The following is a 19,134-nucleotide window of genomic DNA, read 5'->3' as shown; positions in this document are numbered from 1 at the left end:
CAAGCAGAAAGTGGACCGCGGACGGAGGAGCACCTCAACAATCAATCCAATACTTTTCACTTTAACATGAACAGTAGTGTACAATGTAACTTATGACAGCAAAATAACAAAATAATGTTTCGGCATGTACTTTGTAAGTTTTAAGAAAATTCCTGGAAGAAAAATGTATTGTTTCCTGACTTGTCTTTTTTTTAAAGATCTTGACCTGCCTTCAGTGTTTTGTGATTTTTTTTTCTTTGCTTTTCTGAAGTCGAAAACGATCTCAACTTGATGTGATTGATTTCACGTTTGTTTCTAAGATAAAGAAAAAATAAAGATAACATGTATTCTGATTGAAAGTGCAATGTATCGAGACTTTGTAACAGTAAAAGAATATTATGAAAAATCGATGTCTTACCGGCGCAATGAAATTGCCTTGCGTTGTTTCGCAAAATACATGGTGATCATGTCTGCATTTTACCCATGACCTGCCGTCTTTAGCGACTTCCATGATTAGATACTCATCAGAGTGCCTGGATTTGTCCAGTAAATTGGATAACAAGGATGGAAACACATTAGACTATAAAGTGCCGTCGGAGCAAAGACGTGAACGAAGAGAATTGATAAGTAATTCATTATTATAATTATTTGATTTGCAATATAATGTTTGACATGGAAAAGGTGAATCAGTGTAGCAAAACTATATTCAAGTAATTTGATAATAAAACTAGAAAAGCACTCTGAGAATGCAGACTTCCGCGAAGCAGCTCATTTTCCTGCCAATACACACATGAATGTGCTCTTCTAGGTGTTACCTCCGCCAAGAAAGGAGATTATGTTTTCACCGACGTTGATCAGTTTGTTTGTTTGTTTGTGTGCAAAATAATTCAAAATTTGCAAACGGATTTGATTGAAGCTTACAGGAAAGGTTAAGAATAACACAAGTAAAAGGTGATTAAAGTTTGGCAACGCAATCCCGGATTTTATTCATTTATTATTATCATTATTATTATCATTATTATTAGCTTTTTTTTGGGGGGGGGATTTTATGGAGGATTTTCGATATTTTGGCAGGTATATAGCGTCAATAGCCGGATTCAAACGTACAAAATGACAGGGTGACGATCGCGCTCCATATCTCGAGATTTTTTTTTTTTTTTTTTTTGCAAACGTTCACACGCTCCAAATTAGCGGGATAGCGATCGCGCTCGGAACCGCGTTTTGCAACCGTTCACACGTATAGAGGGTATACCGCTAATCGCCGATCGAGATAACAGCCAAACCTGCACTCCGGGTCACACAGCGCGCTTTACTGCCTGCGCTTCTCTTTCCCCATTAGCCGGGTTCACACGTACACTAATTAGCGGGATACAAATCTCGAGATTTGCATCGCGATCGTCATCCCGAGTTTTTTGCACGTGTGGACAGAAAAACCCTGAAAATTAGCGGGATAAGCATCGCGATGCTAATCCCAAGAAATCTTGCGCTGGTTCATCAATTAGCGGGATAATTGGCACCGCGCTGGTACGTGTGACCGATCGGGATTTAATAGAATCTCGAGTTTTTATATCCCATCATGCAATGCGCACATCACAACAGCGAGGCCTCTGCGAAGGACAAAGGGAAGTGCGCGCAGGTAGTGGTAGAGAAGGGCGCTGTGTGACCCAGTTTGCAGGCTTTGCTGTTTTCTCTATCGGCAATTAGCGGGATAATGCGGTACGTGTGGACGCTCGCCAAATTAGCGGGATACCGATCGCGATTGCTATCCCGCTAATTTGGTACGTGTGGACGCTCGCAAAAAAACTCGGGATGTGCATCGCGATCGTCATCCCGCTATTTTGTACGTGTGAACCCGGCTATTGTTTTGTTTTTCGCGTCAGTGGTGTGGTTCGCGCGCTGTTGTTGTGTTGCGCCAAAGAGGTTAAGGACCTCTTCGCGAGGCCCCGCTGTTATGATGTGCGCATTGCATGATGGCATATAAAAACTCGAGATCGATTCCAAACCCGACCGTTCACAAGTACCGGCGCGGGGAAAATTAGCGCACGATTTCTTGGGATTATCATCGCGATGCTGATCGCGCTAATTTTCGGGGTTTTTGTGTCCACACGTGCAAAAACTCGAAATAACGATCGCGATGCAAATCTCGAGATTTGCATTTCGCTAATTGGTGTACGTGCGAGCCCCCTAATAAACTTAGGAGTTTAAACTGCCCATTTTTTAGGTTTTCATACGCGTCTTTGGTGCGTGCTCTAGACTGGCAAAAGATCGCAAAGTTCAAGATCGCGAAGTTTGGGCCATTGGTACACGAGGAAGCAAGAGTGCACCGTCCGATGGCGGGTGATTGTGACGTAAGGCACAACTGTACATGACAATGGCCTCGCGCTTCGGAGGCACCTTCCGCAAACAGATGGAGAAGTTTCGCGGGATTTTCGCGGGAAGTTTGCGGTTACACTGGCAAAACTTCGAGATCTTAAAGAATGATATTAAAGATCGCGATCTTAAACTTCTCGATCTTTTTCCAGTCTGACCGCGCCTAATATCAAAGGTGCATAGTCCCTGTAGTGAAGAGGGCGCTGTTGATAATACTACCGATCACCGTTAGCATTGGTACGAAGATTACCGAAGTTGAGCTGTCATCAAGAGTAACGTCCGTAGGTGTTGCTAAGTAACGTTGCCTTCGTTGTCTTTTCTGCGCGTCATGTAGTCTGTAGTGATGCCAGGAAGCGTGCTTTAAATGTGCTTCTTAGTATGGCATCACAAAAGAAGTTTGCAAAGCTGCGATCCCCCTCAGCTGAATCATGAGTTTAATTGTGATCGATCACTGACTACAGTGACTTGGACTTCTTTGGACTTGGGGAAGTAGGCCACAACGTAAGCGCTAAAGAGGAGTCGATAGCGTAGGCGTCTAAAGGAAACTTGCGCCGTGTGCCCACGTACGCATTTCATTAAACCACCGGGGACCATGAGCCTTTAGTACGCAGGCGCACGGTGCAAGTTTCTTATAGAGACCTACGGTTACGCTTTGGCCCATTTCCCCGAGTCCGAAGAAGTCCGATCCACTTCCAACTGCAACATGAGCTTGATAGTGCTCCTGGACATGATATGAAGATCGTGATGGGGGACCTGAATGCCAAGGTTGTAAACAACAACTCAGGCTATGACAGGGCTATGGGGAGTATGGATGTGGGATAATGAACGAAAATGGAGAACGTCTTGTGGAATTCTGCTTTCTCAATAACCTTGTAATTGGAGGGACACTCTTCCAGCAAAGACATTCACAAGCTGACGTGGTACTCGCCAAATGGTAGGGATAGAAACCAGATTGATCACATCATCAGGGCCGGCGCAGTGTTTTCAAAAGTGTGGGGGCCCACTTCCGGGTTTCATGAGCTAACAAGCAAAAAAAAAAAAAAAAAAAAAAAACCCAAAACAAAACAAAACAAAAAACAAACACACACCTTATATATTCCTTTGTATGGTGCACAAAAAGCGTGGGGGCCCGAGCCCCCACGGCCCCCACGGCTGCGCCGGCCCTGATCATGATTGATGGTATATGTGGAGACGATCGTTTCAAGATGTTAGAGTCATGAGATGGGCGGATGATGCTAGTGACGACCATCTAGTGTTAGCAGTGTTTCAAGTAAAGCAACCAAGATATGACGTTGATAAACTTAAGGACCCCACAATTAGAGGCACATTTGTGTTAGAGCTTAGGAACAGAATTCAGGTCCTAGCAGATCTTGAATACACACAGGAGGAACAAGATAAGACCAACAAAGAATGGGAAAGGGTCAAGACAGCCTACCAGAAGGCAAGTGAAACATGTCTTGGAACTACAAAGAGGGAGAGAAAGGATTGGATGACTGAAGGCACATGGCAAACTATAGAGAAACGTAGAGAAGTGAAAAGACAATGCATGGCTGCAAAATCAGACAGGTTCAAAGAAAGATCTAGAGTGAGATATAAGGAAGTGAACAGACAAGTTAAAAGAAAGTCAAGAGCTGATAAACGAGCCTTTATTGACAATTTAGCTAGTCAGGCAGAAGCGGCTGCAAAGGCTGGTAAACAAGGGAAAGCATACAAGCTGACCAAAATGATTAGCGGCAAGTGTAGTAAATCCTTTGGACCACCGTTAGAGGACAAGGATGGAAAGCTTCTTACTACTGAAGCAGAGCAGGATGCCAAATAGGCTGAACACTTTGAAGAAATCGTCAACAGGCCAAACCCAATTACTGAAGCTGATATGCAAGAAGCAGTTTGTGATTTAGATATCGACATAAATCCACCAACTCGGGCTGAGATCATTCAGGCAATCAAGTCCTTAAAGAATGGAAAGGCACCAGGATTGAATAACCTCAATGCTGAGTTATTTAAAGCAGACCCAGAATTGGCCGCTGACATACTGCATCCACTCTTCACTGACATATGGGAAGGAAAGGAAGTCCCGGATGATTGGTCACAAGAGATCACCTTCAAACTCCCTAAGAAAGGTTCACTCCGGAAGTGTAGCAACTGGCGGGGAATTACACCTTTGTCTCTTCCGAGTAAAATACTAGCAAAAGTCATTCAGAGGCTGACAAGGGCTGTTGATGAGCGACTGAGGCCAGAGCAAGCAGGTTTTCGAAGACGAAGAGGGTGCGTTGACCAGATTTTTGTCTTGGCAACATAATCGAGCAATGCGTAGAATGGCAAAGGTAGCTGTTTATTAACTTTGTTGACTTCGAAAAAGCTTTTGACAGTTTACACCGAGACAGCTTATGGAAAATCCTATGAAGCTACGGCATTCCTCAACAAGTAGTGGCTATTATCAAGAGCTTTTATAGCAACTTCACTTGCAAGGTTGGAAATAGCGACTTCAGTTTCGAGGTGAAGACTGGGGTGAGACAAGGGTGCGTTATGTCTTCACTACTCTTCAATCTGGCCATTGATTGGATAATGAGGCAGACTACTGCAGATCAGAAAAAGAGGCATTAGGTGGACACTCTATTCAACACTTGAGGACCTAGTCTTTGCAGACGATGTGGCTCTAGTGTCTCATACTCACCAGCACATGCAGAAGAAGACATCCCGCCTTACTGACTTTGCACACCAAGTAATGACACTCAATGTTCAAAACCCTCAAAGTATACAGGCTAATGGAGAAGACCTTTCAACAACAGATGAATTCCACTTATCTTGGAAGTACGGTAACACATGATGGAGGTGCAGGAGTAGACATTAAAAAGCCGCATGAATAAAGCAAGGACTGCATTCTCTGTGCTGAATCCCATTTGGAAATCTCAGCAGTTCAGCACCAAAACCAAGTTAATGATTTATCAAAGCTGTGTTCTCTCAACTCTCCTGTATGGGTCAGAATGCTGGAGGATAACGAAGAGCGACATTCAAAAAATGTCAGTTTTTCATAACGAATCACTGGGGAAAATTCATCGCATATTTTGGCCAAATACAATATCAAATAAAGAACTTTATGACAAATGCCAGTTGGAATGCATGGAAACAATCATCCAAAGAAGGCGCTGGAGATGGATTGGTCATGTGCTCAACAAAGAACAGGACAACATTATCAAGACAGCACTCTACTGGACTGGAAGGGCGGAGGAAGAGGGGAACCCCCAAAACACATGGAGAAGAAGTGTGGAGAGATGAGGGACCTGAACCACACCTGGAGGACACTACAGCTCCTGGCCATGGACAGGACCAAATGGCGGACTTTTGTTGCTGCCCTACGTGCCCATGGCATAACGGGCAGTAAGTAAAGTAAGTAAGACTGCACGCCGAAACCAAAGTTAGAGAGGCTCTTATCCGAGAAATGCTATTCGCTGACGACGATACACTGGTATCGCACACAGAAGCAGGATTGCAGAGGCTGGTTGATTGTCTGTCCCATACCTGTAAAGAATTTAGGCTGACCACAAGCCTAAAAAAGACTAACATCTTGATCCAAGCAATAGAGTCTCCTCCAGACATCTCCATCAATGACACGCATCTGGAAGAATTGGACTCCTTCAGCTACCTTGGTTCAACCAAAAGTTCCCTTTCCTTTGGCAATGAGATAAGCAACAGGATACGGAAAGCTACCGCAGTCACGTCCAAGCTGAACAAGCGCTTACGGAACAGCAGTCAGCTGACCAAGAACACGAAAGCTCAGCGTTATCAAAGCACTCGTCCTCAGCACCCTCTGTTACACGACTCTGAGTCCTGGCAACATGCTGGCCTGGAGAAGAGGCTCAACACCTCCCATCTCCACTGCCTCAGACGACTCCTGCACATAAAGTGGCAAGATAGGGTGACAAACGCAGAGGTCCTCAAACGTGCCGGCATTCTCAGCATGTTTTCGCTCCTCAGCAAGAGACGCCTCAAGTGGTTGGGTCATGGCGATTGTGCGTTGAATGGAGCCAGGCCGCATCCCGAAGGACATGCTGTATGGAGAGCTATGCGAGAGATGTCGTCCCATGAGAAGGCCACATCTTCGCTTCAAAGACTTGTGCGTAAAAACGTGAAAATATTTGGCACCAATACCAGCAAATACAAAGATGCAAGTGACAATTGTCAGCTTTGGAGAGGCACTGTCAAAGAGGGCGTCAAGAGGGCTGAAGCTACAACGCACGTACTGCAGACCGACAAGATAGCCAGGATGAAGGCAAGGGCAGCCTCAGTATCAGCCCAAACGAACTTCATCTGCTGCATGTGCTCCAGAGATTGTCATTCATGAGTGGGAATATATCACTCAAGGCGGTGCAAACTTCTTGCCTAGTGCTACGCCATCGTTTCTGTAGACGAATGGATGCCAACTAACAATAACGTATATAAACACGTATATATATATATATATATATATATATGCAGAAATCACTGATCTCTATGGAAGAACAAGATCAGCAGTGAAAATGAACTGCTAGGTGGAGGTCTGCGCTCTTAGAGGTCTTTTCTAGTTGATGTGGGGGCGCTGTGGCATAGTGGATAAGACTCACGACTCCGGCTCTGAGGGCCCGAGTTCGAATCCCGCCCAGTGCTTACGTCCTTGGACAAGATGCTTTTACTTACCATGTCCGTCTCGATCCAGGTGTATAAATGGATACCTGGAAACGCTAGGGTAATAATAATGGTAGGACCCTCTGGTAGAGCAGTGGTAACACTGAAGAGGCTATAACCTGGGTAAATAAGACCTTAATTATATTATTATTATTATTATTATTATCATCATCATTATTATTATATTCACGTTTTCCCCATCATCCCCCCATTTTCCACATCCATACTGCTAGATTACAAGAAATTATGTTAACATGAAAGGGGAAAACAACAGTGTCTGTGTTGACAAACTAATATTACAAAGGATTTACCACGGGAGAATCAGTTTTGACCCGTCTGGCAAGCGGAAACCAGTGACAATAAGTGCGTCATATATTCTGTCCATGACCGCACAGCGTACAGGAAAGTCCGCCAGAAGCGACATGGCAAATAGGGCGATGGTGCCACCGAAGGAGGATCCAGAAATACCAATCCTGTCTGCGTCAAGACGAGGGTGATTTCTTACAAAATCAAGGACATCCTGCAAAATAGACATTGGGTGAAATCGGATTAAGACTTTTTAAATCCCGCAATATCTATCAGTTGTTTTCTTACGTGTAGCCCATTCATATTACATTTCATTCCTGCCATTTATGTTAATAGAAATTTCCCACAAAGTTTTGAAAAGAGACAGAGAGATGACTAGTTGAAACCTAATTCCATATACCTTTCTCGACTTCTTGTCCAAGGCGCCTTACTCGTGATTGAGTTGATAAGTCGCGTCATGCTTTCTCATCATGAAACGTCGTGTAAGGGAGTTATCAGCTGGTTATAGTAAACGTTTTGCAAACGTTTTACCTTCAAGTGAGCAAATATCTAAGATTGCATCAACCACAAATGTGCAAATATAGCATCGTCATAACAGGAATGTAGAGAAAAAGCTAGAAACTATATCTGTGAATTTTGGTCCTGATTCGCCCCCCCCCCCCCCCGCTGCACTGGACCGAACCCGATATGCCATAAGCAGACATGAAACTACAGTCTTGAATGTATTTACCAGTTAATAGCACTATGTCGGTTATATCGGGTTCAAACTTATAAACTGTGATAACAATTGTTAACGTCATTGTTCCGCTTTTCACAATTTCAAATTGTATCACGAAGCAGTATTTTCATATTTCGATAAACCTAACTAAGGTATGTGTGATTTATCTTGAAGTAACCATGTCTTCAGGCATTACAACATTTTTGCCGATATATAAAACAATGTGATATAGATGGTGATCTGGCTAACCTAATGGTATAAAAAATGGCGGAATTAGTGATTTTTTGAAACCATTGGTTAGCCCCATCACCACATGAATGTTTGTCAATTTTGTTCATAATTTTCAGTTCAAAAAAGATCGCAATAAACAACAACAAAAATGCATGAAACCAAAGTATCCCTTCACACTGCAACTTTCTGTAAAATACAAGGCATGTGCTACTTTTGTCGCACACACACACCTACACACACACACACACTTTAAGTAAACACATAAAACTCTGACCTGTGTGACCTGCGTGTGTAAGGACTGTCCTGAAGCTGAGCTGCAATAAACTGTATTGCTTGTCATGCACACTCGCGCAAATACAACTAACTCTTACCACGTCATGGCGCCCTTCTTGGTGCATGTCAAATATTTAAGTAGTGTAGTTTGCGATACTTGTGTGCCAAATTTGATGCTTTGTGAAGAATTTGAACCAAAGAGGTCCCTGCTCCCCACTCCCTTCCAAGTTGGGTAACAATCTGTCGTAGAGTGTTCAAAAAACAAAGAAGAAGCTGATATGTACTCCCCCCCCCCCACACCCATAAGTCCCCCATAAACAAATTTGCAAGTTCACAATCATCAATGTCCTTAACGATAGCACTGAGTTACCAGAAACGCTTTTGGTTCTAGAGAAGAAGATCTAAAAGGCACGCGCGCACACACACACACACACGCACACACAAAACTAATTTAGGGGACTAAAAGCCCCCTCACACCTGAGCGAATTGCCTGAAATATGACTTGCTATGGATGGCGAAAGGCATTTTTTGAAAAATCGTTTTCGATGGTAATTGATAGTAAATCATATTTACCCTTCGTGTTTGGGTTCGTACACCTTCTGAACTAACAGTTGCGATTATTCAAATTCGCACGGGATTTTTGAACATGTTTAAAATTTCCCGACGAATTGAAAAATCGTCTGTGATTTGCTTGAATTTGCATCTCTTATTTAGTCTGCGGTAATCGTTCGTTTATTGTCCTGTGCTATTGTCACGCGTAGCCCTTCATCGCGCTTTTGCCAAGGTGGACCGATCTCGAAAGAACCCTAAACGAAGCAAAAAGATTACTAAATATGACTTGCGCATAGAAACGAAGATACTATTATGACAAACGTATTTTTCTTGCCATCTTCTATGCGAAGGGAAACCAAGTTTGACTTTTACTAAATTTGAATAGCGATGCATACACGAAGGCAAGTCTAAGAGATCAGAGATGACAAACTATGGATTGCGAAGTGATACGAATACGAGCGAATAACCTGACGAAAAAATTGGCGAATGCTGAGCTGCTCTCTGTGACCAGCCACTCACCACGCTACTCATATATAAACATTCCACCCGAAAGTTTCAAAGTTTCTTCAGAAAAATGGAAGATGCAGCCCGCCTCAGAGTCCAGTATTTACTGGCAATGGCTCAGAATGAAGTTATACATCAGCAGCTGAACCTACACCAGTTCATCAGAGGCCGCTTCAGATGGAGACGAGGCTCAGACGACGTCGTATCTGGAGAAGGACGTGGCTGAACCCATGATGAAGTCATGACAGCCCCTTCAACCCCTGATGGATGGAGACAACTTGCTGGTGGATTCTACAAGCGGTGGAATTTTCCCCACTGTGTGGCAGCTATAGATGGCAAGCATGTGGCCATCAGAAAGCCTCCTCTGTCTGGCTCGCTATACTACAACTACAAGGGCTTTTTTTAAAGTATAATCCTGTTGGCTATAGTGGACAGTGATTACAAATTTGTCTGGTGCGATGTTGGTGGTAGGTATGATACAATAGGGGAAAGCGGGTAGGTCGAGTAAATTTAGGGGTACGTCAGATTTGTTATCACCTCACCTCCATTGTTACTGTTTCAATATTTATTTTTTGCTAAAATGATAGCAACTGGGGCAATTCATCTCAGTTTTTGCTTGATACCTTTTTCTTCTTCAAAAACGTGCTTTAAGAATAATTAATAATGTTGGATATTTATTTCACACAAATGATCTTTTGTGTAGAAGCAAAAATCTGAAATTGATTGATTTGTTTCATTATAATGTTGGTATTTCTATGTATAAATTTTCAATTGATGAGCTTCCTGACCTTTTTGCACATATGTTCATAAGAAATAACTCTCTTCATATCTACCGAACTCGTCATCGCACTGAAATCTGGACGGACCTGGTCGCTTTTATACTCCCCGAGGAGCGCAAACACACGTACGAGAACGCCTGATCTGTTCTTTCGTCTTCGTTTCCAATCGCACGCCATATCAAACCATTGCTCATTGTTCGTTCGTCTTATCGGGTCATATCAACCCTTCGCTCGCCTTCGGCCGCAATTTACTCAAAGAAGTGAACCGAAAAATCGTTATCCGTCGCATGTCATATTTATCCTTCGCTTACCGTTCGTTAATCATATTTGACTTTAGTTTATAATCGCATGAATTGAAGGCAATTTTATTCGAAATCGTTGAATTCGCGCGCATTTCGTGCGTTTTTCCCATTCGTCCCTCTTCGTCCCCCTACATTCGTTCAGGTGTGAGGGGGCTTTAAGGTTTCCTTTGTGCGATCAACATAGGGGTGTACTTGCAAAGTTCGATGAAAATCAGTCATCATGGCGTTTTCAACAAGCTTATAATGTACAACGCTTATGGAGTGTTTTGACACAATCCATGAACCATTCATGTAGGCTGATTACTGACGTAAAATGACGATAACAATGCTTTTCTTCTTGTAAATTTTAGACATTTCACGTATCATCTAAAGAACTGAACATTGCACATTTCACAAAGTCAGTTTCCCATATACATGTACGTTGCTATTGATGCAATACTGTCGAGTTTTGCAAATTCTCATACAGGTAGATCGTTTGAATATTTTTTTTCCACTTTTGTAGGTTTATGCTCATTTCTCATTTTACATTTCATATTCTTGCACATGGCTCCATACCCCGTCCTTCATTTAGAAGGCACCTCGAAGAGTTCCACAAGTCGCCCTCTCGCCTTAATTCTCCCGGATATATACCCTGGCAAATTAAGAAGTCTCACCCTCTTTCTCAAGTTAAGGGTCTAGAGTTTTTCCTCATCTTCCTATGAAAGTGAGGTGACGTACAGACCTTCCTTCGTGTGAACGCTTGCATATAGCATATTGGCAAAACAAGCATTGTAGGCATACTCACGTAGAACACCATGCTGTTAATGCAGCTTCTGTTACCAATTCTCAAGAAAGATTCTGCTGTGGTCGAGAAGTAATCGAGGTCAAAAACAGCGAAGCCATGTGACGCAAGGAGAGGAGCTCTGTCCTGAACCATTCTCACGGCCAGCCCCGGTACGTTGATGATGACCGGGAATGGTCCTGTGGCGGCTAATATCAAGTTTCACGTAATATAATTATGTAGTTAGTATCGTTGCAAAGTACAATATTCACACACTAAGAGAAAAACTGCGGTTACGTAAAAGCATATGTCTGCACTTCGCTAATAAATCATGAAAACAAAATGTGACCCTGTGTCACAAAATCAACAGAAAGTCGCCAGATACAGATTAAAAAAAAAGCAGATTCTGAAAGAGCAGCCTTTAAGAATTAAAATGATGTATAGCTCAATAATAAGGAACTCTTCTAGTAAACTATCTAAATACTGGAGTAGAAAGCACACTTTTTGGGAAAGTATACAGCGAAAAGAAGCTATGAAATATAGGGTCTATATTCTAGAGTTTAATCTGATCATGAGCCGTGCTAGCTGTGCAATAAATGGGAAAACCCCCAGGATGTTTAATTAAATGTCTGATTAAACTGAAATTGATCTTGCTCTATCAACACATTCTATACATGACTGATATAAACTTTCAAAACAATAGCGTCGTTCATTTAACAGTTATTAGAGTTGAAAGTGAAGAGTGTGAAAAGGGTTTTTAAGAAATGAAAAAGGAAATCTACAGACACACCTAGTCACTTGATTCTAAAAAAAAACTTCCAGATCTTCTAGATTTGTGCTAAACACAAAATGAATGATCCCAAACTATAGCGTAATGTAGACGAAGACTTGCTCTTTCAGGAAATATGAAAATTCAAGATTTACTCCATTTCACCTATTTTTAGTCTTTACAAAGTATCAGTGCGAGCGACTTTTTACTGGTTTTGTGACGCAGGGTTTGTTTTATTGTATCTAATCACGGGATAAAACGATCAGCAAGGTATACAATAAGGCTGTTTTTCAGAGCGGTCGTAAATTCAGTGTTACATCAGCAGCAGCAACAACAACAGAAACAACACGACGTTTAACAGATTAATCAAAGCATATTGACAATAAAAACAAGCATAATATGTAATAATAAAATACAATACCACATAGTAGAAACTTACCAGTAAAAAAGAAGAAAAAAATAGACATAATCTCTGAGCACAAACGCTACAAAAGAGGGTGACACAAATAGGTTCGCATAAATGCAGACAAATAAGCTAAAACATAGCTATTATGAAACCATATTACAACACATAATCTAATATTCTTTCAAAAGCTTCAGATCGCTTATTATTCTAACATTTTTGGGGAGGTTATTGAATATCTTAACAAGGTCATATTATATGAACTTCGTTTTGAACAAAAATTTTACGATGAAGAACAAAATAATTCTTGAATATTTTTTTACGACTTTGCACATTCATGTAACAAGTATAGCCCAATCGTATCTTCTTCACTTGAATGGCACAAGCTAGATTATTCAATTAGATCAGATTCTTCCATATATTCATTTAAAAGAATGTTTAAACAAAGTTGTTATCGGCATTCTGGTGAACTCATATTGTGGCATAATCAATATGCACTGTATTTTTTATGTTACTCTGCAATGTACAGTATGTATCTATGTTATCTTCTGTATGCGTTTTACTATCTAATGTATATACACGTATATTCATTAATACTATTCAGGTCTGGAAGACCACTACATATTGGTGAATGGGCTACCCTGACAAAAGATTGGAAATAGATGAATAAATAAATAAACCTCCAAAGAGTTAAAGTGTCAATACCCGATCCGTGTAACTGAATTATTTGACAAAAAAGAACGGCCACCTTGGAAAGAACCCCAATCGTCTGAACATATCTTTACAGTCCCGCCAAAGCCAGACTACACAAATTCTCAAACACGAACAAAAAACAAAACAAGAAAAAAAAAATCAACAAGCAGTACGTAGGGAAGACTGAAACATCCCTGTATACCCGATTCAACAACACTACTTAGGATTAGATTAGAGATACTTAACTACAATATGTGGGCAATGCATATAAACATATTTGAATATATTATATGCCATATATGCATTTATGTGTATACACATGTATCATATTTTGTTTGTAATCATTATGCTTAAAATGATGTTAAAGTAAGATTGCTATATTTGAGAAATTTGATACAGGAACTGAATTTATGTTTTCATTTATTGGCATGATACTAAATCATGTTTCCGTCGATGAAATGATGTTAGATGTTTCGGAGAGGAGCGTTCTCTCGCACTGTGTCTATTATGTCTATGTATATTATGTCTGTATCTATGACTAATGGTGGTCTCCCGATCGTACCCTCTTCCAGCAAACCAATTCTATTATTCTAAATTCCAGCTTATCTGCCCTTGTGCACTTTCAAGCACCTGCACGCACATTCACCACCACCACACATCAGAGTTTATTTTCCCCTGCTATCTTCGCAGCAGAATTTGTATTGTTACGAATCTAGTACGTCCCTATCTTTTCCTCGGGCCGGCCATCTTTTCAAGCAATGCTTATAATGGCGGCCCTCTGCATAATCGCTTCTTAACTACAATTGTTATTGTAATCCCTGCTGCATAGACATGCATACTAATCATTAATATTTTATATCGTTGTTTATGCAAGTCAAACGACTCTGTGTTAAATTTACTTTGTATATTTCCGACATGTTCATGATTATGTAAGTTATATCGTTGTTTATGCAAGACAAACGACTCTGTGTTGAATTTACTTTGTATATTCCCTATATGTTCATGATTATGTAACTTATGTATATTGATTTGCAGAAAATAAAGTATCTATCAAACAAACAAATCATTCCGGCCTGATTTTAGTATAAAGGGCAACGGTACAATGCGCCAATATTACTTTTGAAGAGGACCATCATGTAATACATACTTTGTCAGTGACTGCGAAACAGGGGAAGGAGATGCGAAGTTGGGCGACAGCCCCGCATATCCTTGTCTTTTAAAAAAGAAAGAATGTCTCAAAGAATATTGAAGAAATAAATAGGGAAAATCTTTACTTTTCGAGGGTTCCATTTTGAGATTCTTCTCTCGTCCGGATACTTCCATAATATATGACTGCCGCAGTCACTCTTGGTTAAAAATTTTACCCACAAACAAACTGTAATATAAAGATATCTTTAGAAATGCAAAGTTTGCTTTGTCCTGTCTAGATGGTAAGTTTAAAAAAGAATGAGAATTGCTCTCTTCAAATAAAACTTGTAAGGTAGAAATACTAATAGCATTGCTACACGACTTTACCATCTTTACATGGCGCATAAAGCGATCCCACTGCAGATCCACATTTGACACGCGTCATTTCAACGTTGGGTGCAAGGAACATCCTGTTCACGACCTTGGAAGCAACAACATCCCCAGCTTCACGAATATCCTCTCCAGGTACCCCGCAGCAGAGATCGAATGTGTAAGCCCAACGGTGTATGGTAGGTTCAGTCTTCATGAGACGACCCAGTTTTCTTGCGGATACCTCGTCTGGAAGCATGCTCCACAACAATCCCGTTGGTTCGATTCCAGTGTAGGTTCCGCCGAGGGATGGCTGGATGTTAACTGGTTTTGAAGGGAAATTATGGATATAATCATTATAGCGTCTCATACCGTCATCAAAGAATGACTAATCAAATAAAGAAAGAGCAGGCGTCAGATGAAGAGAAGACACAAAATGCTGCAGGTGTTCCACCACATGCATGGCAATGTTCTTGTCTGTTACAGACATCAAACGAGTGTATTGCAACTCGGCGAGATTTTTAGGTTCAGATTCTTTCAACAGCATCAAATTGGTACAAAGCTATACTATTTCAATTTTTGATGGGCCCCAGGAAGGATGCACTCTATGATGCAATCTGCTTAAATGATATATCTAGCATTTCTGGCTATAATTAATTTATATGTTATTTGCATAGAGAAAATTTGTTAGTTTAGATGAATGTGATGCATACTTTATTTCTGATATTTTTTTCCATATAACTTTGCTTAAAAATAGAGATTATTTGCATAAAACAATGTATCTTTGGATGATTAATTTTCGATTGCCCAAAAAAACATCAAATTCAGAATACATTAATTGAGAAGGAAAACATAAGAATTTTCCTTGACTAATATCCGAGGACTAAGAGTTCCTGAAGCAATTTGATGAATTTATTTGAAAAAAAAATAAAAAATAAAAAATTACCTAATCAGTTCAAGTTCAAGTTCATATTTATTCGTTTTTTCCACAATATACAAACATAAATCTCACTTTCTTAAGTGACAAAAACAATGCATACAATTGTACAGAGAAAACAACAATAATAGGAAAAAAAAAAAACTAACAGTACCGATACATTGCAATAGTTGCTAAGATAACGAAAGTGAAATAGTTTTCAATATATGCACTGTGTGAAAAAAAAACGGAGGGACCCACTAAAAAGACAGAGCTTGTAGAGTGTGGGCCCCTCTTGTATTAGAAGCCCGATGTAAAAATTGAATTGAAAACAGCAAAAAAATCCGCACTAAAAGTTTGTCACAAAAAAGTTTGGCAGCCCACTAAGAGACAGACGAACAAACAGTTATACATAAAACAACAACAAACAGAGTAATGAACATGTGACAGGACTGGGACAGGAACAAGACTACTTGTAGGAGGAAAAACAAGAAACAAACTGACTTGACGACACAAGAGGAAACAAGACTATAGCGTGATAAAGAGGTAACAGAATAGACAGGAATATGCAACACAGACGACGATCCTGGGGGTTTGAGGAAGAAAGAGAAGAAGAAAAAAGAATATAGAACAAACCCTTCAACTGCGAAGTATAGGTTAAAGAAAATCTTATAATTAAGGCTTGAGCAATAGTTACAATAATAAAGAGAACGGCAATGCCGATATTGTGGATGAGTAACAAAGTAAGCCTATAAACTAATCTAATTCTGCGAGTCGTCATTATAAGATTGTAAAAGAAAAGACTTTAATCTCCTTCTAAATGAGTATATAGATGGAGCAGATTTTAAATCATGATTCAGGGAATTCCAATAGTTTGGTCCAGTGTAAATACTGTAAGTGTATTCTTTGCTAAAATCGTTCGAAGAAGTTGTAAATGAAACTCGTTAGAACGTCGGGTGGGGTAATTATGGAATGATTGATTTTTTTGAAATATAGAACCAAAGATAGGTGGGAGTAAATTGTTATCATACAAATACATAAATTGACATAAGTTAAATAAGAATAATTCGTTGATTTTCAATAGCTTATAACAGTCAAACAATGCATTTGTATGTGAACGTGTAAGGAGAATTAGAAATGATACGGAGGGCTTTCTTTTGCAATAATAACACTCTATTCAGCAGTGTCTGATGAGTATTGCCCCAAGCTAAAATTCCATAATTAAGGTAAAGGAGTATCAAAGAGGAGTATAACACTAGTAGGGTCTTTTCAGGAATATAGTCTATTTCAGTCTATTCATAACACCTATATTGCGAGAAATATGTATATTATAATACAATTGTCCCGTACCGGTACTATGCCTATACTATCAACTTTCAAAATTTTATTTAGTCCTCGTCTGAGGGACATAATATTCATCTGAACAAATTATGGGTTTTACAAGATTTATATTAAGATGATAGAAATGAGATTGGGTCATACCATGTGGCATTTTGATTGATAAACGCGGATGCCCAACTGAGGACATGGAAATTCTTAATGATTTTTTGTTCGCCTTCGCATTTTCAATCTGAAGTACCCATGTTAAAAACGTATGTAGAAAATAAAACCAAAATATTTGTAATCACCTACGACTTCTAGCTTTCACAGCCATCAAAGTATTATCTCCCTATTAAAATGTGGACAAAGCTGTCTTCTTTCCATAATTATGCTCCAAACTCACGCACAGTTATTTTTAAGATAGCATTTTTCATCAAAATAGATCGGATTTATTTTGTATTCTTAAACAATAAACATATATTTGATGAGCAACAACAACATTTAAAAGTTTGGAGAGCTTACATTATATCTTCGTGGCGGTTAAAATTTTTCTACTAATATGACCGTCGATGAAAGGCGTGACTACATCAAAATCATTGCCGGGAGAGTATAGTTCATCGTTGTTACAAAAAAGGACAAATAATTCACTTAACGGACAAATGGGGTGCAAATCCAGTCCAAACCGCCTAAGCACTAATCAATTGATTTAGTTGCGCTATCATTAGCAGTGGTCGTTAAGATATTGGGGGCTTGTCCGGAAGGTGGATCTAAGAAGCCAAAACCTGCGTTTCGGAATTCGGAATATCGGTAATGATATAGATGGCAGTTTGATTGATTGCGTACGTGTAGCAATAAACTTGTAACATTATCACAAGTGATAACACACAGATACGACAAACGCAACGGAATATTATGATATCACAAAGGCACAACGTTTCAAACAAGTTTTCTTGAAATTTCAATAGTAAAACGATCAAATGTAACTCGCTTCATTGAGAGATATCTAAAATGTAATCGAGAGAAATTTTATCTTTTGCATTGCATGCCAAATGACGATGATAATACAAGGATTTATTGACATATTAACATTTTGTTATTTCTTTTTTTTTCTTTTTTGTGAGATAAATGTTATTCTTTCTATTAAGTAATGTTTAACTGGTCCGGGGATAAAATGTACCTTTAATAAAAGAAAAATATCCGGTATTTTTTAAACTTCACTTATGCTTACCGCTTTTGCATTTACAAAATATAAAGATAAACATATTTTGGACATGATGCTTTAAAAAGGAAACACACACACACACACACACACACACACATATAGTACAGTTTTGTATATACAATTGCCACACATCAATTGGTGCAAGCTTCTGATTTTATCATCTTACTCCCAATACACAATGTGTTCATTACACCGGAAATAACAAAGTAGCATGACACACACCTGACAATCTACCATCTGCATCAGCTTCATAGTGCCCTTGAGATTCGAACCCAAACTTGCTGCATTCAGACCTCACTCGAGCTCGCAGGACGACATGCTGTCCGGGTCGCAGCCCGCTAGCACCAATGTCCATGTGTCCATCCATGAGACCAGCTTCAGGGAGGACACTTAGGACTGGAGCCTGAGTCGGAAACGTCCGTGTCCAGATTCTCTGGCCATGTTGATGGGGAATGCTGCTGATAACCTTGGACGATGCTAATATCTGTGGAAGTCTTCGATTGAACAACGCCATTTTACTGAATGACGTAGTCAGCATGACAGAGTACACCCTTTATGCGTTCCTCAAAGCGTTCTGTACAGTTGAGTGTCACCACAACTCATCGAAATAGACGGATGTATAAAATATCCTGCTTACATTGGCAGGATTTCATGTGTGTGTATTTGTGTGTGGGAGTGCATGTTAGCATCTGGAGATTCTAAATGGCGTACTTCATGGAAGCTGCATCACGCATTCAACAATTCTTTATCCTTTTGTCTCTGTCATGCCTGTGCACCAATGCCACCGCGAGTTCACTGCCCTTTTTTTTATTCAAAAGCAACGGAAAATGCCCTATGACTATTTTTTTCATTTCAATCAATTGTCACCCTCTGTGCAA

General features: G+C 40.1%; 2 protein-coding genes across 2 annotated transcripts; one reads left to right on the top strand and one right to left on the bottom strand.

Annotated features, from left to right (window-relative positions):
• Positions 1-5,788: 5,788 nt before the first annotated feature.
• LOC139711337 (uncharacterized) lies at positions 5,789-6,691 on the top strand. Its single transcript, XM_071623237.1, has one exon. The coding sequence runs from the start codon at positions 5,789-5,791 to the stop codon at positions 6,689-6,691; it is 903 nt and encodes a 300-aa protein (XP_071479338.1).
• Positions 6,692-7,318: 627 nt separating this feature from the next.
• LOC139711326 (acyl-coenzyme A thioesterase 2, mitochondrial-like) lies at positions 7,319-18,770 on the bottom strand. The gene is made up of 4 exons (XM_071623227.1): positions 18,479-18,770; positions 14,826-15,122; positions 11,461-11,645; positions 7,319-7,531 (listed from the first exon to the last, which is right to left on the bottom strand). Exons 1-4 carry the CDS (start codon positions 18,768-18,770, stop codon positions 7,319-7,321), a joined length of 987 nt encoding a protein of 328 aa, XP_071479328.1.
• Between the last annotated feature and the right edge of the window lie 364 nt (positions 18,771-19,134).

The sequence above is a fragment of the Diadema antillarum genome, unplaced genomic scaffold (genome assembly GCF_040938485.1).
Source record: "Diadema antillarum isolate AM-2024a unplaced genomic scaffold, OU_Dant_1.0 scf00000040, whole genome shotgun sequence".
NCBI lineage: Eukaryota > Metazoa > Echinodermata > Echinoidea > Diadematoida > Diadematidae > Diadema > Diadema antillarum.
The sequence above is the reverse complement of the archived record's forward strand: the minus strand, read 5'-3'. Positions and strand labels throughout refer to the sequence as shown.

Coding starts and splice junctions, on each gene's coding strand:
- LOC139711337 (XM_071623237.1), top strand. CDS start 5,789: ATGCTATTCGCTGACGACGATACACTGGTATCGCACACAGAAGCAGGA.
- LOC139711326 (XM_071623227.1), bottom strand. CDS start 18,770: ATGGCGTTGTTCAATCGAAGACTTCCACAGATATTAGCATCGTCCAAG. Junction 15,123..18,478: donor TGCAGATGGTAGATTGTCAG/GTGTGTGTCATG, acceptor CTTCAAAACCAG/TTAACATCCAGCCATCCCTC. Junction 11,646..14,825: donor GGGATCGCTTTATGCGCCAT/GTAAAGATGGTA, acceptor ACTTGATATTAG/CCGCCACAGGACCATTCCCG.